A 20,050-nucleotide genomic window follows, 5' to 3' on the forward strand; every position below is an offset into this window, starting at 1 on the left:
AAACAACCACCCCTGGTTAATGTTTAAACAAAAGAGGAACGGTATGATGAGGTGACCACCATTCTCTCATGGCCTTCTTGTCTGAGGTTTGGATTCAGCAGCAGCAAAGTTGTTAACATACAATAAAACTTTATTTGTTCAAATACAAAGAACTTTTATTACATTTAACCCGTAAGCACATTCTACGGTGACACTGACTCTGCATCACTTCTGCTTGCTCTCAGCACATCTGGAGCAACAAGCAGATCAGATATAAATCATAAGAATGTCTTACATCCGAAAGCCAACAGAGGGAGCACTTCCTTCCATTTTTTAAGGTGTGGATCATCGTTTAATCAGTACATTTGCAGAGGTCTCTAGTAGGAGTTTAATCAGTACATTTGCAGAGGTCTCTAGCAGGAGTTTAATCAGTACATTTGCAGAGGTCTCTAGCAGGAGTTTAATCAGTACATTTGCAGAGGTCTCTAGCAGGAGTTTAATCAGTACATTTGCAGAGGTCTCTAGCAGGAGTTTAATCAGTACATTTGCAGAGGTCTCTAGCAGGAGTTTAATCAGTACATTTGCAGAGGTCTCTAGCAGGAGTTTAATCAGTACATTTGCAGAGGTCTCTAGTAGGAGTTTAATCAGTACATTTGCAGAGGTCTCTAGTAGGAGTTTAATCAGTACATTTGCAGAGGTCTCTAGTAGGAGTTTAATCAGTACATTTGCAGAGGTCTCTAGTAGGAGTTTAATCAGTACATTTGCAGAGGTCTCTAGTAGGAGTTTAATCAGTACATTTGCAGAGGTCTCTAGCAGGAGTTTAATCAGTACATTTGCAGAGGTCTCTAGCAGGAGTTTAATCAGTACATTTGCAGAGGTCTCTAGTAGGAGTTTAATCAGTACATTTGCAGCGGTCTCTAGTAGGAGTTTAATCAGTACATTTGCAGAGGTCTCTAGTAGGAGTTTAATCAGTACATTTGCAGCGGTCTCTAGTAGGAGTTTAATCAGTACATTTGCAGAGGTCTCTAGTAGGAGTTTAATCAGTACATTTGCAGAGGTCTCTAGCAGGAGTTTAATCAGTACATTTGCAGAGGTCTCTAGCAGGAGTTTAATCAGTACATTTGCAGAGGTCTCTAGTAGGAGTTTAATCAGTACATTTGCAGAGGTCTCTAGCAGGAGTTTAATCAGTACATTTGCAGAGGTCTCTAGCAGGAGTTTAATCAGTACATTTGCAGAGGTCTCTAGTAGGAGTTTAATCAGTACATTTGCAGAGGTCTCTAGTAGGAGTTTAATCAGTACATTTGCAGAGGTCTCTAGCAGGAGTTTAATCAGTACATTTGCACAGGTCTCTAGTAGGAGTTTAATCAGTACATTTGCAGAGGTCTCTAGCAGGAGTTTAATCAGTACATTTGCAGAGGTCTCTAGTAGGAGTTTAATCAGTACATTTGCAGAGGTCTCTAGTAGGAGTTTAATCAGTACATTTGCAGAGGTCTCTAGTAGGAGTTTAATCAGTACATTTGCAGAGGTCTCTAGCAGGAGTTTAATCAGTACATTTGCAGAGGTCTCTAGTAGGAGTTTAATCAGTACATTTGCAGAGGTCTCTAGCAGGAGTTTAATCAGTACATTTGCAGAGGTCTCTAGTAGGAGTTTAATCAGTACATTTGCAGAGGTCTCTAGCAGGAGTTTAATCAGTACATTTGCAGAGGTCTCTAGCAGGAGTTTAATCAGTACATTTGCAGAGGTCTCTAGTAGGAGTTTAATCAGTACATTTGCAGAGGTCTCTAGCAGGAGTTTAATCAGTACATTTGCAGAGGTCTCTAGCAGGAGTTTAATCAGTACATTTGCAGAGGTCTCTAGCAGGAGTTTAATCAGTACATTTGCAGAGGTCTCTAGTAGGAGTTTAATCAGTACATTTGCAGAGGTCTCTAGTAGGAGTTTAATCAGTACATTTGCAGAGGTCTCTAGCAGGAGTTTAATCAGTACATTTGCAGAGGTCTCTAGCAGGAGTTTAATCAGTACATTTGCAGAGGTCTCTAGTAGGAGTTTAATCAGTACATTTGCAGAGGTCTCTAGTAGGAGTTTAATCAGTACATTTGCAGAGGTCTCTAGCAGGAGTTTAATCAGTACATTTGCACAGGTCTCTAGTAGGAGTTTAATCAGTACATTTGCAGAGGTCTCTAGTAGGAGTTTAATCAGTACATTTGCAGAGGTCTCTAGTAGGAGTTTAATCAGTACATTTGCAGAGGTCTCTAGCAGGAGTTTAATCAGTACATTTGCAGAGGTCTCTAGTAGGAGTTTAATCAGTACATTTGCAGAGGTCTCTAGTAGGAGTTTAATCAGTACATTTGCAGAGGTCTCTAGCAGGAGTTTAATCAGTACATTTGCAGAGGTCTCTAGTAGGAGTTTAATCAGTACATTTGCAGAGGTCTCTAGCAGGAGTTTAATCAGTACATTTGCAGAGGTCTCTAGCAGGAGTTTAATCAGTACATTTGCAGAGGTCTCTAGTAGGAGTTTAATCAGTACATTTGCAGAGGTCTCTAGCAGGAGTTTAATCAGTACATTTGCAGAGGTCTCTAGTAGGAGTTTAATCAGTACATTTGCAGAGGTCTCTAGTAGGAGTTTAATCAGTACATTTGCAGAGGTCTCTAGCAGGAGTTTAATCAGTACATTTGCAGAGGTCTCTAGCAGGAGTTTAATCAGTACATTTGCAGAGGTCTCTAGTAGGAGTTTAATCAGTACATTTGCAGAGGTCTCTAGTAGGAGTTTAATCAGTACATTTGCAGAGGTCTCTAGTAGGAGTTTAATCAGTACATTTGCAGAGGTCTCTAGCAGGAGTTTAATCAGTACATTTGCAGAGGTCTCTAGTAGGAGTTTAATCAGTACAATTGCAGAGGTCTCTAGCAGGAGTTTAATCAGTACATTTGCAGAGGTCTCTAGTAGGAGTTTAATCAGTACATTTGCAGAGGTCTCTAGTAGGAGTTTAATCAGTACATTTGCAGAGGTCTCTAGCAGGAGTTTAATCAGTACATTTGCAGAGGTCTCTAGCAGGAGTTTAATCAGTACATTTGCAGAGGTCTCTAGCAGGAGTTTAATCAGTACATTTGCAGAGGTCTCTAGCAGGAGTTTAATCAGTACATTTGCAGAGGTCTCTAGTAGGAGTTTAATCAGTACATTTGCAGAGGTCTCTAGCAGGAGTTTAATCAGTACATTTGCAGAGGTCTCTAGTAGGAGTTTAATCAGTACATTTGCAGAGGTCTCTAGCAGGAGTTTAATCAGTACATTTGCAGAGGTCTCTAGTAGGAGTTTAATCAGTACATTTGCAGAGGTCTCTAGCAGGAGTTCAATCAGTACATTTGCAGAGGTCTCTAGTAGGAGTTTAATCAGTACATTTGCAGAGGTCTCTAGTAGGAGTTTAATCAGTACATTTGCAGAGGTCTCTAGCAGGAGTTTAATCAGTACATTTGCAGAGGTCTCTAGCAGGAGTTTAATCAGTACATTTGCAGAGGTCTCTAGTAGGAGTTTAATCAGTACATTTGCAGAGGTCTCTAGCAGGAGTTTAATCAGTACATTTGCAGAGGTCTCTAGCAGGAGTTTAATCAGTACATTTGCAGAGGTCTCTAGCAGGAGTTTAATCAGTACATTTGCAGAGGTCTCTAGTAGGAGTTTAATCAGTACATTTGCAGAGGTCTCTAGCAGGAGTTTAATCAGTACATTTGCAGAGGTCTCTAGTAGGAGTTTAATCAGTACATTTGCAGAGGTCTCTAGCAGGAGTTTAATCAGTACATTTGCAGAGGTCTCTAGTAGGAGTTTAATCAGTACATTTGCAGAGGTCTCTAGTAGGAGTTTAATCAGTACATTTGCAGAGGTCTCTAGTAGGAGTTTAATCAGTACATTTGCAGAGGTCTCTAGTAGGAGTTTAATCAGTACATTTGCAGAGGTCTCTAGCAGGAGTTTAATCAGTACATTTGCAGAGGTCTCTAGTAGGAGTTTAATCAGTACATTTGCAGAGGTCTCTAGTAGGAGTTTAATCAGTACATTTGCAGAGGTCTCTAGCAGGAGTTTAATCAGTACATTTGCAGAGGTCTCTAGTAGGAGTTTAATCAGTACATTTGCAGAGGTCTCTAGCAGGAGTTTAATCAGTACATTTGCAGAGGTCTCTAGCAGGAGTTTAATCAGTACATTTGCAGAGGTCTCTAGCAGGAGTTTAATCAGTACATTTGCAGAGGTCTCTAGCAGGAGTTTAATCAGTACATTTGCAGCGGTCTCTAGCAGGAGTTTAATCAGTACATTTGCAGAGGTCTCTAGCAGGAGTTTAATCAGTACATTTGCAGCGGTCTCTAGTAGGAGTTTAATCAGTACATTTGCAGAGGTCTCTAGCAGGAGTTTAATCAGTACATTTGCAGAGGTCTCTAGTAGGAGTTTAATCAGTACATTTGCAGAGGTCTCTAGCAGGAGTTTAATCAGTACATTTGCAGAGGTCTCTAGCAGGAGTTTAATCAGTACATTTGCAGAGGTCTCTAGCAGGAGTTTAATCAGTACATTTGCAGAGGTCTCTAGCAGGAGTTTAATCAGTACATTTGCAGAGGTCTCTAGCAGGAGTTTAATCAGTACATTTGCAGAGGTCTCTAGCAGGAGTTTAATCAGTACATTTGCAGAGGTCTCTAGTAGGAGTTTAATCAGTACATTTGCAGAGGTCTCTAGTAGGAGTTTAATCAGTACATTTGCAGAGGTCTCTAGTAGGAGTTTAATCAGTACATTTGCAGAGGTCTCTAGCAGGAGTTTAATCAGTACATTTGCAGAGGTCTCTAGCAGGAGTTCAATCAGTACATTTGCAGAGGTCTCTAGTAGGAGTTTAATCAGTACATTTGCAGAGGTCTCTAGCAGGAGTTTAATCAGTACATTTGCAGAGGTCTCTAGCAGGAGTTTAATCAGTACATTTGCAGAGGTCTCTAGCAGGAGTTTAATCAGTACATTTGCAGAGGTCTCTAGTAGGAGTTTAATCAGTACATTTGCAGAGGTCTCTAGTAGGAGTTTAATCAGTACATTTGCAGAGGTCTCTAGTAGGAGTTTAATCAGTACATTTGCAGAGGTCTCTAGCAGGAGTTTAATCAGTACATTTGCAGAGGTCTCTAGTAGGAGTTTAATCAGTACATTTGCAGAGGTCTCTAGCAGGAGTTTAATCAGTACATTTGCAGAGGTCTCTAGTAGGAGTTTAATCAGTACATTTGCAGAGGTCTCTAGCAGGAGTTTAATCAGTACATTTGCAGAGGTCTCTAGTAGGAGTTTAATCAGTACATTTGCAGAGGTCTCTAGCAGGAGTTCAATCAGTACATTTGCAGAGGTCTCTAGTAGGAGTTTAATCAGTACATTTGCAGAGGTCTCTAGTAGGAGTTTAATCAGTACATTTGCAGAGGTCTCTAGCAGGAGTTTAATCAGTACATTTGCAGAGGTCTCTAGCAGGAGTTTAATCAGTACATTTGCAGAGGTCTCTAGTAGGAGTTTAATCAGTACATTTGCAGAGGTCTCTAGCAGGAGTTTAATCAGTACATTTGCAGAGGTCTCTAGCAGGAGTTTAATCAGTACATTTGCAGAGGTCTCTAGCAGGAGTTTAATCAGTACATTTGCAGAGGTCTCTAGTAGGAGTTTAATCAGTACATTTGCAGAGGTCTCTAGCAGGAGTTTAATCAGTACATTTGCAGAGGTCTCTAGTAGGAGTTTAATCAGTACATTTGCAGAGGTCTCTAGCAGGAGTTTAATCAGTACATTTGCAGAGGTCTCTAGTAGGAGTTTAATCAGTACATTTGCAGAGGTCTCTAGTAGGAGTTTAATCAGTACATTTGCAGAGGTCTCTAGTAGGAGTTTAATCAGTACATTTGCAGAGGTCTCTAGTAGGAGTTTAATCAGTACATTTGCAGAGGTCTCTAGCAGGAGTTTAATCAGTACATTTGCAGAGGTCTCTAGTAGGAGTTTAATCAGTACATTTGCAGAGGTCTCTAGTAGGAGTTTAATCAGTACATTTGCAGAGGTCTCTAGCAGGAGTTTAATCAGTACATTTGCAGAGGTCTCTAGTAGGAGTTTAATCAGTACATTTGCAGAGGTCTCTAGCAGGAGTTTAATCAGTACATTTGCAGAGGTCTCTAGCAGGAGTTTAATCAGTACATTTGCAGAGGTCTCTAGCAGGAGTTTAATCAGTACATTTGCAGAGGTCTCTAGCAGGAGTTTAATCAGTACATTTGCAGCGGTCTCTAGCAGGAGTTTAATCAGTACATTTGCAGAGGTCTCTAGCAGGAGTTTAATCAGTACATTTGCAGCGGTCTCTAGTAGGAGTTTAATCAGTACATTTGCAGAGGTCTCTAGCAGGAGTTTAATCAGTACATTTGCAGAGGTCTCTAGTAGGAGTTTAATCAGTACATTTGCAGAGGTCTCTAGCAGGAGTTTAATCAGTACATTTGCAGAGGTCTCTAGCAGGAGTTTAATCAGTACATTTGCAGAGGTCTCTAGCAGGAGTTTAATCAGTACATTTGCAGAGGTCTCTAGCAGGAGTTTAATCAGTACATTTGCAGAGGTCTCTAGCAGGAGTTTAATCAGTACATTTGCAGAGGTCTCTAGCAGGAGTTTAATCAGTACATTTGCAGAGGTCTCTAGTAGGAGTTTAATCAGTACATTTGCAGAGGTCTCTAGTAGGAGTTTAATCAGTACATTTGCAGAGGTCTCTAGTAGGAGTTTAATCAGTACATTTGCAGAGGTCTCTAGCAGGAGTTTAATCAGTACATTTGCAGAGGTCTCTAGTAGGAGTTTAATCAGTACATTTGCAGAGGTCTCTAGCAGGAGTTTAATCAGTACATTTGCAGAGGTCTCTAGTAGGAGTTTAATCAGTACATTTGCAGAGGTCTCTAGTAGGAGTTTAATCAGTACATTTGCAGAGGTCTCTAGTAGGAGTTTAATCAGTACATTTGCAGAGGTCTCTAGCAGGAGTTCAATCAGTACATTTGCAGAGGTCTCTAGTAGGAGTTTAATCAGTACATTTGCAGAGGTCTCTAGCAGGAGTTTAATCAGTACATTTGCAGAGGTCTCTAGCAGGAGTTTAATCAGTACATTTGCAGAGGTCTCTAGCAGGAGTTTAATCAGTACATTTGCAGAGGTCTCTAGTAGGAGTTTAATCAGTACATTTGCAGAGGTCTCTAGTAGGAGTTTAATCAGTACATTTGCAGAGGTCTCTAGTAGGAGTTTAATCAGTACATTTGCAGAGGTCTCTAGCAGGAGTTTAATCAGTACATTTGCAGAGGTCTCTAGCAGGAGTTTAATCAGTACATTTGCAGAGGTCTCTAGCAGGAGTTTAATCAGTACATTTGCAGAGGTCTCTAGCAGGAGTTTAATCAGTACATTTGCAGAGGTCTCTAGCAGGAGTTTAATCAGTACATTTGCAGAGGTCTCTAGTAGGAGTTTAATCAGTACATTTGCAGAGGTCTCTAGTAGGAGTTTAATCAGTACATTTGCAGAGGTCTCTAGCAGGAGTTTAATCAGTACATTTGCAGAGGTCTCTAGTAGGAGTTTAATCAGTACATTTGCAGAGGTCTCTAGTAGGAGTTTAATCAGTACATTTGCAGAGGTCTCTAGTAGGAGTTTAATCAGTACATTTGCAGCGGTCTCTAGTAGGAGTTTAATCAGTACATTTGCAGAGGTCTCTAGTAGGAGTTTAATCAGTACATTTGCAGAGGTCTCTAGTAGGAGTTTAATCAGTACATTTGCAGAGGTCTCTAGTAGGAGTTTAATCAGTTTATTTGCAGAGGTCTCTAGTAGGAATGCCTTGGGGGACAAAAAGCTCCGGTGCGCCTGTTTCAGAATCTAGCAGCATGCCACATCAGAGTTTCAGATGGCAGGATTTGGAGTCCTTTTTCCTGATATTTGGACAGCTCTCCTCTGATTGGCTAACAGCAACACAGCTCGACCACTGACTGTCTGCTCTGGAACGTTGATGATTTCTCTCCACAAATAACACAACCCTAAAGGAGTTCTGCTGTGTGGTGGAGTTGCGAATGCTAACAGTTAGCTTCTACTAGCCGAGACATTCTCTGCTGTTCCCTGGACGCTAAGCAAACAACAGGCTTTCCTCTCGTGAGTCAAGATGGGTGAGTCCATGAAAGTTAAGTGACAGTGTGACATAGATCTGTCAGGATTTTCTATCCTAGACTTTCACCGTCTTGTTTCTATCAGCAGCTAATGCAGGAGATGGGTGTGGGAGACTTTCCATGTTTAGCCTGGATGTTAATCCCATTGTGATCAGTGTAGCGTCATGAATGGCCTCATAGTTGTGACCCAAAGGTCCATTTTGGTTAAATAAATGCACCCTAATATTGAGAGATCCCTCTGAAGCCAAATATTTAGTTTGGATTTAATTTAATCAAGTTTATTATGTTTGTCCTTAGGTTAAATTGCTGATCTTTAGAAATACATGTTCCAAGATATTAAATTTCTGAATTGATGGGAATGTTACAAATGATCGTACAAAAGTACACGTGGATGAACGTGTACTTTTGTACACGTTCGTCCACGTGTACTTTTGTACACGTTCATCCACGTGTACAAAAGTACACGTGGATGAACGTGGAGAACAGTATTTGTTTAATCAGTTGTTTAATGAAACCAGCATATGTTTACCAACTAAATCTCTAAACAATATGTAATCCTCGAGTCACATTTGATGAGGAAAATGTACATTTTCTTGTGATAAGTTGAAAAGGAGTTGAAGTAGTTGACCCCACCTCCACCTCACACACACCATGGCCTACCTCAACAAAACCTTAAACACTATTCCAGTGTCTCATGTTCTTTTGTTTCCTATTTCCACAACAAAAATGAGGAATCGACACCACAGATCAGGTATTTCAAATTAAATGTTTTAGCAGAATTTATCTGTGTAGTGCAAGTTTCTCAGTTGCCAGAATTTCACAAATATTAAGAAGGAAGAAAACCACAAACATCATGGACCATCCAAAGGACCAATAATAGTGCAGCTGGGTTTTAAATAAAGTTTTACTTTAATAAAATGCATTCAGTTCATCATAGTAAAGTTCCACAGCATTCTGCATTGAATTAATGAGCCATAGGTGTTACGAGGTGGTTGATCTAAGGATGTCCAGAACCAGGACAATTGGAAAAACTTTTATTTTTTATTTCTTTTCTTTTTTTTTTGTTTCTACAAACAACTTCAATTAAGTAAACATGATAAAATATTTTATTATTAAAAGTTGCTCAGGAGTTTTCAAATTTGTATTCTGAGAACTACTCCATAATAAACAATTTTAATAAGCTTCACCGACAGTTACATATTTTCATAAACAGTAGAAGCTCGAATCTGCAGCAGGCGTGAATCTGTGGCGTCCAAGTCTGCGGCCTTGAATCTGCAGTTGGTCTTAACTCTGCAGTTGCAGTTACACATTAGTCCTTTAGAGGTCACTGTCTCAAAAACAGTACAAGCCTGAATCTGCTGTCTCCGTTCCTTCCTCCAGTCCACAAGGTGGCGTTAACGTACCCGGAAGCTATTCACCCACCGCCATTCTCCAAGATGGCGCTACGCATAGTTAGCTTTTCTGCGTTACGAGTCGGACCTGATTTCTGGGTCAATAATGGCCGGACCTTTGTTACAACAGGTAGGATGACCTCACCGTTAAATGTGTTCAGAACCTCTTTGTTTGTTTTCATGTCCGGTTTGAAGCAGAGACGTCATCGGTCCTCTGCATGAAGACAGGATGTCTCAAAGCGAGGTCACCGAGACAGTGTTACTGATCCAAACACACACCGATGAGCCAAATACACACGAATACATTAACACTAATTTAAGGGACAATATTAAAGGTTGCAACTTCCTGTGGGAGTTCCTACAGAGCTCCTGATCTTAACCCTGCCTGTTTAAACCGTTCTTCTGCACCAACACACCTTCATCAACCAGGTGTGTTGGTGCAGGTGAACAGGAACCGTTCTGGATAGGGCCCTCCAGGACCAGGCCCAGGGGCATGGCTGGTCTCCAAGTAGAATGATGAAAAACTCACTTTGTGAAACCTGTAGTGTGTGGGGGACATTTCTGTGTGTTTCTGCTGCTCTACGTCTTGTAGATTATTACTTACAAAACTTAAATATCTGTACTTGAGTCTTCACGGGTGAGATAAAATATTCTGACGTTAGTGTGGAATCATCCAGCTCCAGTCCGACGCTCGAGGCTCTTTCAGCTTGTGAGCTAAAGTGGATCGAGGGTAAAATCACCGTTGAGCTGGATCCTGAAGCTGACTTCTCCTGTTACTCATGTTCTGTGAAGTCATCATTTATATCTGGGAGAATATGTGTGATATTTTATTCCTTGTCAAAAGGCACATCATAAAAACATCGACATAGTTTCTTATGGAAAACCAGCGTTTGTTCTGTGAAGGACATCTTTCCTAGACTGATGAAGGGCATTAATGCTCTTCTGAATCCCTCCAACCTCTCCCAGTGTTCCTTAGGAGACGAGTTCCTCCTCTGGGGCCCATGCCAAACGAGGAGATTGACGTAGCTAACCTGGAGTCGCTAGAGAAATATCGCAGCTACAACCGATACTTCAGACAAGCCGAGGAGGCCAAGAACAAACCCGTGTGGTGGAAGACCTACAGGAGCCACGTGGAGAAAGCTGACCCTGAGCATGGTGAGGGATGACTCCGAGAGCTGATGCTGATGATGTAAAGTGGGTTTTGGTGAGTGGTGATGGACCCGGTCCTGTGTCTGAAGGTGCTGAGCGGGTGGACATCGGACTTCCCTACCGTCAGACCTGCAGGATCAAGGAGGTGAGGGCGAGGAAGCAGGTGATGAAGGACAACAAGAGGAGCGTGGAGTTGGAGCGGGCCTCTCGCCTCCGTACCTGTAAGATCCTCCACCCTGATGGGGACGTTTGTGGTGGTTTATGTCTTCTTGCTAAACGTTTCCGGGTTCTGCTGGGCTCACTCTCCTCAGTGAGGATCTCTCTGGATGGAGTGGAGGAAACCTGGAGGAAGACCACCGCGCCCTTTCATCTGAAGAAGCTGGCCGACCACTACGGCGTCTTCAGAGACCTCTTCCCCATGGCCTATTTTCTCCCTCAGGTCACGCTCCACATCAGCTACAGTCAGGAGAACCGTGACCAGGTGCATCATGGCAATCGGTTGACACCTACTGAGGTAAGGTGAAGACACAGGAGAGGAACTTCCTCTCAGCCTAAAGAACATCTATCTCTGAACGTGTTGTGTTTGTGTCTCCAGGCAGCATCTGTCCCCCAGATCAGCTTTGCTGCTGAGGAAGGCTCCCTGTGGACCCTCCTCCTCACCTGTCCAGGTCAGTCCCAGACACACATGTAAAGGTGGACCAGGGTTCTCCACCTACCTCCACGGCTGAAAGTTGAACCTAGAATTCCAGGTTTTAACTTGTGTTCCTTCATGCTGTTTTTACCTGACTACCGTATGCAGGTACTTGATCGTGTTTCAGCCTGCTGATGCAGTGGGACCCAGCTCAGCACTGGTTTGACTGGTTTTCATCTCTTTCAGATGAGCATCTGGTGGACAGCGAAGCCGAGTACGTCCACTGGCTTGTGTGAGTGCATCTGAAACAGTCTGATCGTGTGCTGTTTGATCCACTGAAGTGCTGAGTGTCCATCGTTTGAGCAGGGGGAACATACCAGGTGGAGCAGTGCAGGATGGAGAGGAGCTGTGCCACTACCTGCCCCCCTTCCCCCCCAGAGGAACAGGCTTCCACCGCTACGTCTTCGTCCTCTTCAAGCAGGACGCACGCATCAGCTTCCAGGAAGACATCAGGCCGTCGCCATGGTGAGCAGCAGATGACAACCCACAGACAGGCTGGGAGGTGTCACGAGCCCTGATCCTCTAAGAGCATGTGGTCTTCCCTCAGGACTAACCCGGGTGTAGAAACGGGTTTTCTCCTTGACGAGGTGACCTCGGGTGCTTGGAGCTGAGTGATGGCGTGTAACTGAGTCTGCAGGGATTCCTGTTGAGCCAGAAATGCACCAAAGTGTTTTTGTTTCATGTTTGTCCCAAACTGCTGGATCACTGCAGGGGCCTCATCCATCAACCGTTCGTAGGAATATTCCTAAATTCCTTCCTGTGAACAAAATTTAGAATGTTCGTACAAGGTCACGATCCCGATTTATGAAACATGCGGCGGCCTCCCGTAGGCGCGTTCTTCCACACTCGTCCGATGATAAATCCCACCTGTGAGTACGCAGGCGTTCGTGACCATTCCGTCATTTACATATAGAAACACCCTCAATTAACCATATTTGGTTGCATGGACGTAATCGTCACTTTAGAAGTGGGGGGGACATGGGGGGAGGATCTTTACAGTATGTTCTAATAGGAAACAGGCTTCAACACAAACGGTTGTTTTCTGCTTGGTCCTAGAACCAGTGTCAGTTTAATATAGCGTAATATTGTTTTTGGATGGTAAAAAGTGCAGAGGTCAAACCTTGACTTTGGACAATGTGGGGGGGACATGTCCCCCCTGTCCCCCCCCAAAGAATTACGTCCATATGTGGTTGTGCTACGTCCTCGGCTCGTGTGGGGATTCCTGCGTTCTACCCGAGAAAATGAAAGGAAACTTTGTTGTGTGATTGAGACTCTGGCTGTAGAGGCTCTAAACGCGGTCGGGACAGAGGAGGGGTTCCTGTCGGGAAGCTGAATCGGATCAGTTGTAGAGTAACAGGTTGCCATTTACATTTATGGAGTGGTTCTGGGTGGTGGTGGTTTTATTTGGAAATGTCTGAGAGCAGCCTCTTGGCTGTTATTCCATCCGGTTACCGTGACAACGCACATGCGTGATCGGAGAGCAGAGAAGGTTCTTGTAGTTGTAAAATAGAATATTATGAACTGGAGTCGGATTTGTGCGGTTTGTCTGTCGCCCCCACATCCTAGCATAGCTCCAGATGGATCTCCTGTCGCGGAAACACGTTTACTCGTGAGAGCAGCGCTGACAAATCCTCAACAATGATGCAGAAATGTTCTTCTATCTAGGGCATCTCAAGCAAAACCACCAGGCACTTAACAAGGGCAAATATCATTAAATTAAAAATAATAAGTAATTAAGAAAGATTAAGAGCATCATAAACATGGGAAGAGTAACAGTTGTGATTACAAAAAACACGAAACCCAAAATGTCAGCTTCCCGGCGGGTGTTGCAGCGCCTCTCGTGTGACTCAGCAGTTTTTCCACCTACATAATCATTTAATGTGTAAAATAATTAGTGGATGGCCGAGACCTTCGCTGTTGCGGTTCCTCCGTTCTACCACTAGATGGTGTTCCGACACGTGATCTGATGCTTATATTTGGGAACGTTTTCACGCTGGGGTACAAGACGAGGAATACTGCGCAAATGAGTTCCTACACACCGTATACACGCAGATGTGTTCGTAAGTACGGTTGATGGATGAGGCCCCAGGTGTCTTTGTCTGCGCTTCTTCTTGAGATGTTCTAACTTCCTCCAGCATGAACGCCATGTCCCGCAGGAATAACTGTCCCAGTGAAACACGTGATGACTGATCCCGTGTTGTCTCCCCCCCCCCCAGCTCTTCCCTGGTGGACCGAACTTTTAAGACCGTTGATTTCTACAGGAAGCACCAGGACAGCATGACGCCCGCAGGCCTGGCTTTCTTCCAGAGCCAGTGGGACCAATCTGTCACCAGCACCTTCCACCACACGCTCAGTGAGTCACGTGTCATTTACAGAGAACACACACGATTGTGTAAGATTGTAAAAGTTTCTAGGAATCATGAAGACCAACGTGCAGGTGACAAACACTCACCGTGGAGGTGGAGGTCATAATGGTTCCTCTGATGGTGGGTTGGAGACTTTTATTCCTGCAGTGGAACAACAACTGGGTTCACAAGTTTCTCTGCAGTGCAGGCTCAAATATAGACACGCCTCCCCACAGCGCTGGGCTCCGGGCATAGACGAACACCGTCCACCTCGTCGTCTCTCCCACTCGTCCCTGTGACATCATCTCCTTTAGTTGTTGTAAGCAGAGTGGACGTCGGCGTGGCCTTCAGTCTAAAACCATCTAAAACAGTAACAAGCGAGGTCCTAATAAACACTGAAAGAATGAAAATGTGGATTTGAGAATAATGAAACCTGAACAATTGGGAATTTGGGTAAAAATAAAACCAGTGGTCCCAGTGGCACTGCCAAAGAAGGAATGAAAGCCCACAAAAACTGATTTATTGTTGTCAGAAATTAATATCATTTTATTTTGGGTCTTAAGCCCCCACCCCTTCTTCTTCGTGAAGTCCATCTGCTTCATCCAATCAGAAAGCAGCTCATTGTCCTGTTGGAACGCCCAACTGGGTCCAACGTTCAACCATCTAGATCAGGTATAGCCAACTCCAGTCCTCCAGGGCTAACATCCTGCTAGTTCTCGGTGCTTCCTGCTCTACCACACCTGGGTGGAGTAATTTAGTCCTCTCCTTAACTCTGCACAGGCCCGTTAATTACTCATTCATTTCAATCAGGTGTGTAGGAGCAGAGAAACAGCTAACATGTGCAGGATGGTAGCCCTCCAGGACCGGAGTTGGTGACCACTGATCTAGATGACGATCTCAGGTGGAGTTAAAGAACAAGAAGGTGGTCCTCCTCCATTATTCCACTTTGTGCACCAGAACCACATCATGATGCTGCTGCCTCCATGCTCGAACAGATGGTTCAGCGTTCTTGGGTCCTCTCCTCTCCTCCAGACAGACTTGTTGTCATTTGTAGACAAACGGCTCCATCTTTCTTCTGTCAGACCATAAAATCTTTCTCGAGAAGACGTTTGTCTTGTCCACGTGGACAGCTGTAGGTTCTAGTCCAGCAGGAGCTTCTTCTCTTCATCCATGTGGACTGACTGGTTTCACTGTGGACAGAGACACTGGTGTTCCTGCAGGTTCCAGTTCACTTGGACCTTGGTGGTTCCTGGTTCATTCCTGAACATCTCAACTAACTTCCTTCAGTCTGAGGGGGACAGTTTCGGTTTCCTCCCAGACTTTTGCAAAGTGTGTGACACATCTGAGCTTGCACTTGTTGGATCTTGGGTCCAAAGTTGTTTCGAGCAGGTTTAAGGGAGCAATATTTAAGACTTCTCTGGAGAATCCTTCTTTGCATCATCTCCTCCAGCGGTTCCACAGTCGTCCCCAGAACAGAACCAGCCTTCTTATTAGGCTGTTGAGCCTTTCCAGGTCCCTGCTTCTGACGCTGCTACCCCAACAGACGATGGCTGAAGAGATTACACTCTCAACAACAGACTTGTAGAAGATCTGCAGCATCTTGCTACAGACATTGAAGGACCTAAGCGTCCTCAAGAAGTGCAGTCTGCTGTGTCCCTTCTTGTAAACGGCTTCGCTGTTCTTTCTCCAGTCCACTCTGTTGTCCAGGTGAACTCCAAGGTATTTGTATTCCTCAACCACCTCCACTTCTTCTCCCATGATGGAAACAGTGTTTGACTCCACCCTGTTTCTTCTGAAGTCTAAAATCATCTCCTTTGTTTTGTTCACGTTCAAGGTCAGATGATTGTTTCCACACCATGCTACAAAGCACTCCACCAGCTCTCTGTACTCAGCTTCCTGTCCATCTCTGATACACCCGACAACTGCAGAGTCATCTGAGTATTTCTGTAGATGACAGGTCTCTGATTTGTACTGGAAGTCTGAGGTGTACAGGGTGAAAAGGAATGGTGAGAGTACAGTCCCCTGTGGTGCTCCAATGTTACTGATCGCCTGGTTTGATGTGCAGTTCTTCAGCCTCACAAACTGTGGTCTGTTTGTCAGGTAGTCTTTAATCCAGGTGATAGTTGAGGCCCCCACCTGTGTGTTCTGGAGTTTCTGGCAAAGTACATCAGGCTGGATTGTGTTAAATGCACTGGAGAAATCAAAGAGCATGACCCTCACAGTGCCGCCTGCTTTGTCCAGATGACAGTGGGTTGGTTGAAGCAGCTGGATGATGACATCTTCAACTCCAACTCCATGGCAATAAGCAAACTGCAGCGGGTCCTGATATGTTCTAGTCTGCTTATTCAGGTGGACCAACGGGAGTCTCTCCATGACCTTCATGATGTGGGATGTCAGGGCAACCGGTCTGTAGTCGTCATTGACTGATGGGCGAGTTTTCTTTGGAACTGGAACAAGGCAGGATGTCTCCCACTGGACTGGAACCTTCTCCTGGGCCAGGCTGAGGTTGAAGAGGTGCTGCAGAATCCCACAGAGCTGCTCTGCACAGGCATTCAGTACCCTGGGGCTGACACCATCTGGACCTGCAGCCTTGTTCCTGTTCAGTCTCTCCAGCTGCCTCTTCACCTGACTTCAAGAGACAGATCAGTCGGAGGGGGAGGTAAATGGGGCAGTAGCATCTCCTGACTTGAAGACAGATTTTTAGAACCAGAAGCGTCCATGACTGCGTTAGAGGACAAAAGAGCTGGCATGTGACAGGAAAATGTTGGATCAGACGAGGATGGGATGTCTGATTGGCTGGGGACAGGCAAGGAGGATGCTGGGTTTGTTCCTGAACTGACCTTATTGAAGAACTTGTTCAGTTCATTGGCTGTGCCCAGGCTGCCATCTGTGCAATCCTTCGTCTGCTTGAAGCCTGTGATCTTCTTCATCCCTGACCAGACATCTCTGATACTGTTCCTCTGTAGTTTGTTCCCCAGCTTCTTCCTGTATGCCTCCTTGCTGTCTCTGATCTTGATCTTCAGTTGCTTCTGTATACTCCTCAATAATTCCCTGTCTCCCTCCTTGAAGGCTCTTTTTTCATTTAGCAGATTCTTCGGTTCACTGGTGATCCAGGGTTTGCTATTAGCGAAGCATCTCACTGTGTTCTGGTGGGTATGATGTTGTCCACACAGAAGTTTATATAGTCAGTGACACATCCAGTCATGGCATTGATGTCCTCTTCATATCCTTGGCAGAGAGTCATCCAATCTGTGGTCTCAAAACAACCCTGCAGGGCTTCTTCAGCATCCAGTGACTATTTTCTAACAGTTCTTCTTGTCACAGGTTACCTCTGAACAAGTGGTTTGTATTCTGAGCAGAGAAAAACAAGATTGTGATCTGATTGTCCCAGAGGAGGTCTTGTTTTGGACATGTATGCATTCTTTACATTTGCATAACACAAATCCAATGTCTTGTTTTCTCTGGTGGAGCAGCGGACAAACTGTTGAAATTTTGGAAGTGTAGCAGAGAGCGAGACATGATTAAAATCAACAGATATAGCCACAAATGCATTGGAGTGCAGGGTTTGTAGCTTAGCGACAACGGAACTGATGGCATCACATGCATTTTCAGCAACTGCTGAAGGTGGAATCATATAATATAATTTCCAGCTATTGCCTGGAACCGGTGCTAACCACGTCGCGGACGTGGGATTAGCCATCCATTTACCATTAAACTTGCACTTCCCCATGGCGCAAGCTCCCACTAGCTTAACCAGCTAATGTGCTCATCTAAAAATAGCCCCCTTTCACAACCAACTGAATGTGTACGGTTTCGCTTACGCCAACATCGTACACAAAAAATGCTGAACACCAACTAGAAATTCAAGAAATTTTTATAGAAATAAAAGAATCTTGTTTATTGGGTCTTTGGTAATTGAAGACCTTTGGAAACTGTATTTAAGGATTATTAGTCATTTTAAAGGATTTTTAAAGCCTTACATTTGGAAAAGCAAATGTACGACTTTTTAAGGACCCGCAGATTCCCGTTTGTTGTGGCTCCAAGTTGTGCAGATCTACACGCGTCCTTCTTGGGTCTTCACCGAGTTCTTCAGACGTTCCTGTTCTAGTACTGGTCAGCCCAATCAGTGTCACAAAACGGAACGTTTTTTATGGTGCAAATACAAGCTTTCTGCTGCTGTCAGTCATGATCAGGGAGTTAATGAGCCTCATCAGGGCAGAAGACCTTCCACAATTCAGATTTAGGTGAGGTATCTAAATATTTGAGTCTGCATGTATAGTTTTAACTGTGGGAGAGAGAAAATCCACAATACAGTCAAACCATAATATAAGCTCTATGTTGTATTTATTAACCCACCCTGGAAGAATAATGGTTGTACTCAGTGGATAAAAGAACAAATGTCTGACATCCATACTCATATGAGTGGATGTAAACATCTGATCACGGCTGTGCAGAAGAGATGTGGAAAAGCCAGAAACTCTGGGTTTATGAATGATCTTGGGTGTTTTCCTCCATCTTCTTCCTGCAGACATGAAGGAGCCGGTGTTCGAGTTCATCAGACCCCCGGTGTACCACCCTCCACAAGTCAAATTCCCACACGGGAAGCCTCTGCGCTACCTGGACCGATACAGAGATGGGAAAGAACACACCTATGGAAAATACTGATCATGTGACTCACACCTGGGAGAATCCAACCATTTAACCCTGTAATTGATTCTTTGGGGGAGTATTTATGTTATCATGCCAATAAAATGTGACTCACACCTGGGAGAATCCAACCATTTAACCCTGTAATTGATTCTTTGGGGGAGTATTTATGTTATCATGCCAATAAAAACATTTTTTTTCCTAATGCAAGTGCAGGATGTTTTCCGTTCATCAGTGGTGTTCAATCAATCAATCAAAGCTTTATTTATATAGCGCCTTCTGCAACCCTGTCGGGTAGCCCAAGGCGCTGAACATAGTAAATGACAAAGTTAAATATGGTGAATAAATCGAAAATAAAAGCAGTTCAAATTACAAAAAAGGTAAAACATTCTAGTAGAAGATAAATGGGTAAAACAAGGGATAGAGCGAACCAATGAAATCTATTAAAAGTACTCGGATAATTACATAACTGATAGTTCCTTTCTCATAAGAGGAACTTCAGCTCAGGCTTAACCTTTATCCCTAACCCCAGAAGCCGGCTGGGATCAACAAGGCTCCTGCAGCATCTCTGGATCTGAAACTGCACATCTGCTGTATCAGAATTCTACGATACCCTTGCCGCCAGTTCGGTGGGGCCCTGAGACAGGATCGTGTGGAGACCCTTCTCCTGGCCAGCACAGTCCACTGGGTCCATTCCAGCAAGAGGTAAGCCAAGAACCAGACGTACTCTGAGTAGTCCAGTCTGGCTCCCCACGCAAGTAAGGCCTCTGCGAGCACGAGCCGGGTCCGTCCGCTCAAATGGTCAGGGGTTGTACCAGGCTGCTGGATCACAAGTACAGGCATTTAAGTGTTAACGCGTCGATAAGGCCTCGATGTCGAGATAAACTCTAAAAGAGGAACTGATAAGAGAAAATCAACTAGACAAATAGAACTCTAACTAGGAGACACTATTCAGCCTAAAAACTTAGCGGATATTAGTCGTCCTGACTGGGGACGAGCTCTCTATTGTCCAGTTATCTCAGTGAACACAGCTCGACGCCGGATGATTACTACGACTTGGTAGTGCCCAGCCCTCGCTCTAGCTCTCTTGGTTTCTTGTGATTAGTCTCAGTGTATTTTTGGCTCTTGAACGTTTTTTTGGACCTTGTGTAATCTTTGTATTTTTGGACTCACCCACCTCAGGCTTTCCGCTCATCTGGAATTACTCACTCGAACTCCATAGGACTCCTGGACTCCGCATTCAGCCACGTTCATCATCCTCCTCCCGACCGACCCGCTCTCACTCTCAAACCCTGCGCTCCCTCTCCAGCTCAGGAGATGTCCCTTCTGGATCATCCTCGGCTCTCTACCTCCCCTCATTCCCCAAACCAAATCATCTCCCGTAAGTCCCCTCTCAGTATTCCTGCCTAGACTGTTTATCTCCTGGACTCACCTCTGGTTTGCTCTCCCTCACCCTGGTTCCCGTTTTCTCCCCCGATCCGCTGGAATTCTCAGCGTACCCCAAGTTCCCCTTAAATAATAAATTCTGTTTTACTTACCTTCATTCTGTGTCTGGAGTTGTGAATATGCATGTCTTGGGTTAGACTCCTCCCCAAAACCATGACTGTGTGTGTGTGTGTGTGTGTGTGTGTGTGTGTGTGTGTGTGTGTGTGTGAGTGAGTGAGTGAGTGAGTGAGAGTGAGTGAGTGAGTGAGTGAGTGAGTGAGTGAGTGAGTGAGT

The 20,050-nt window shown here is 44.0% G+C and overlaps 1 protein-coding gene across 1 annotated transcript; it reads left to right on the forward strand.

Moving 5' to 3' along the window:
• Positions 1-9,471: 9,471 nt before the first annotated feature.
• mrpl38 (mitochondrial ribosomal protein L38) lies at positions 9,472-18,536 on the forward strand. Its single transcript, XM_015963757.3, has 9 exons — positions 9,472-9,629; positions 10,466-10,654; positions 10,738-10,869; positions 10,960-11,162; positions 11,244-11,316; positions 11,526-11,571; positions 11,646-11,804; positions 13,556-13,692; positions 18,213-18,536. Exons 1-9 carry the CDS (start codon positions 9,545-9,547, stop codon positions 18,347-18,349), a joined length of 1,161 nt encoding a protein of 386 aa, XP_015819243.3. The 5' UTR covers positions 9,472-9,544; the 3' UTR covers positions 18,350-18,536.
• The last annotated feature ends 1,514 nt before the right edge of the window (positions 18,537-20,050 follow it).

Source organism: Nothobranchius furzeri, chromosome 16, assembly GCF_043380555.1.
Source record: "Nothobranchius furzeri strain GRZ-AD chromosome 16, NfurGRZ-RIMD1, whole genome shotgun sequence".
NCBI lineage: Eukaryota > Metazoa > Chordata > Actinopteri > Cyprinodontiformes > Nothobranchiidae > Nothobranchius > Nothobranchius furzeri.

Coding starts and splice junctions, on each gene's coding strand:
- mrpl38 (XM_015963757.3), top strand. CDS start 9,545: ATGGCGCTACGCATAGTTAGCTTTTCTGCGTTACGAGTCGGACCTGAT. Junction 9,630..10,465: donor CCGGACCTTTGTTACAACAG/GTAGGATGACCT, acceptor AACCTCTCCCAG/TGTTCCTTAGGAGACGAGTT. Junction 13,693..18,212: donor CACCTTCCACCACACGCTCA/GTGAGTCACGTG, acceptor TTCTTCCTGCAG/ACATGAAGGAGCCGGTGTTC.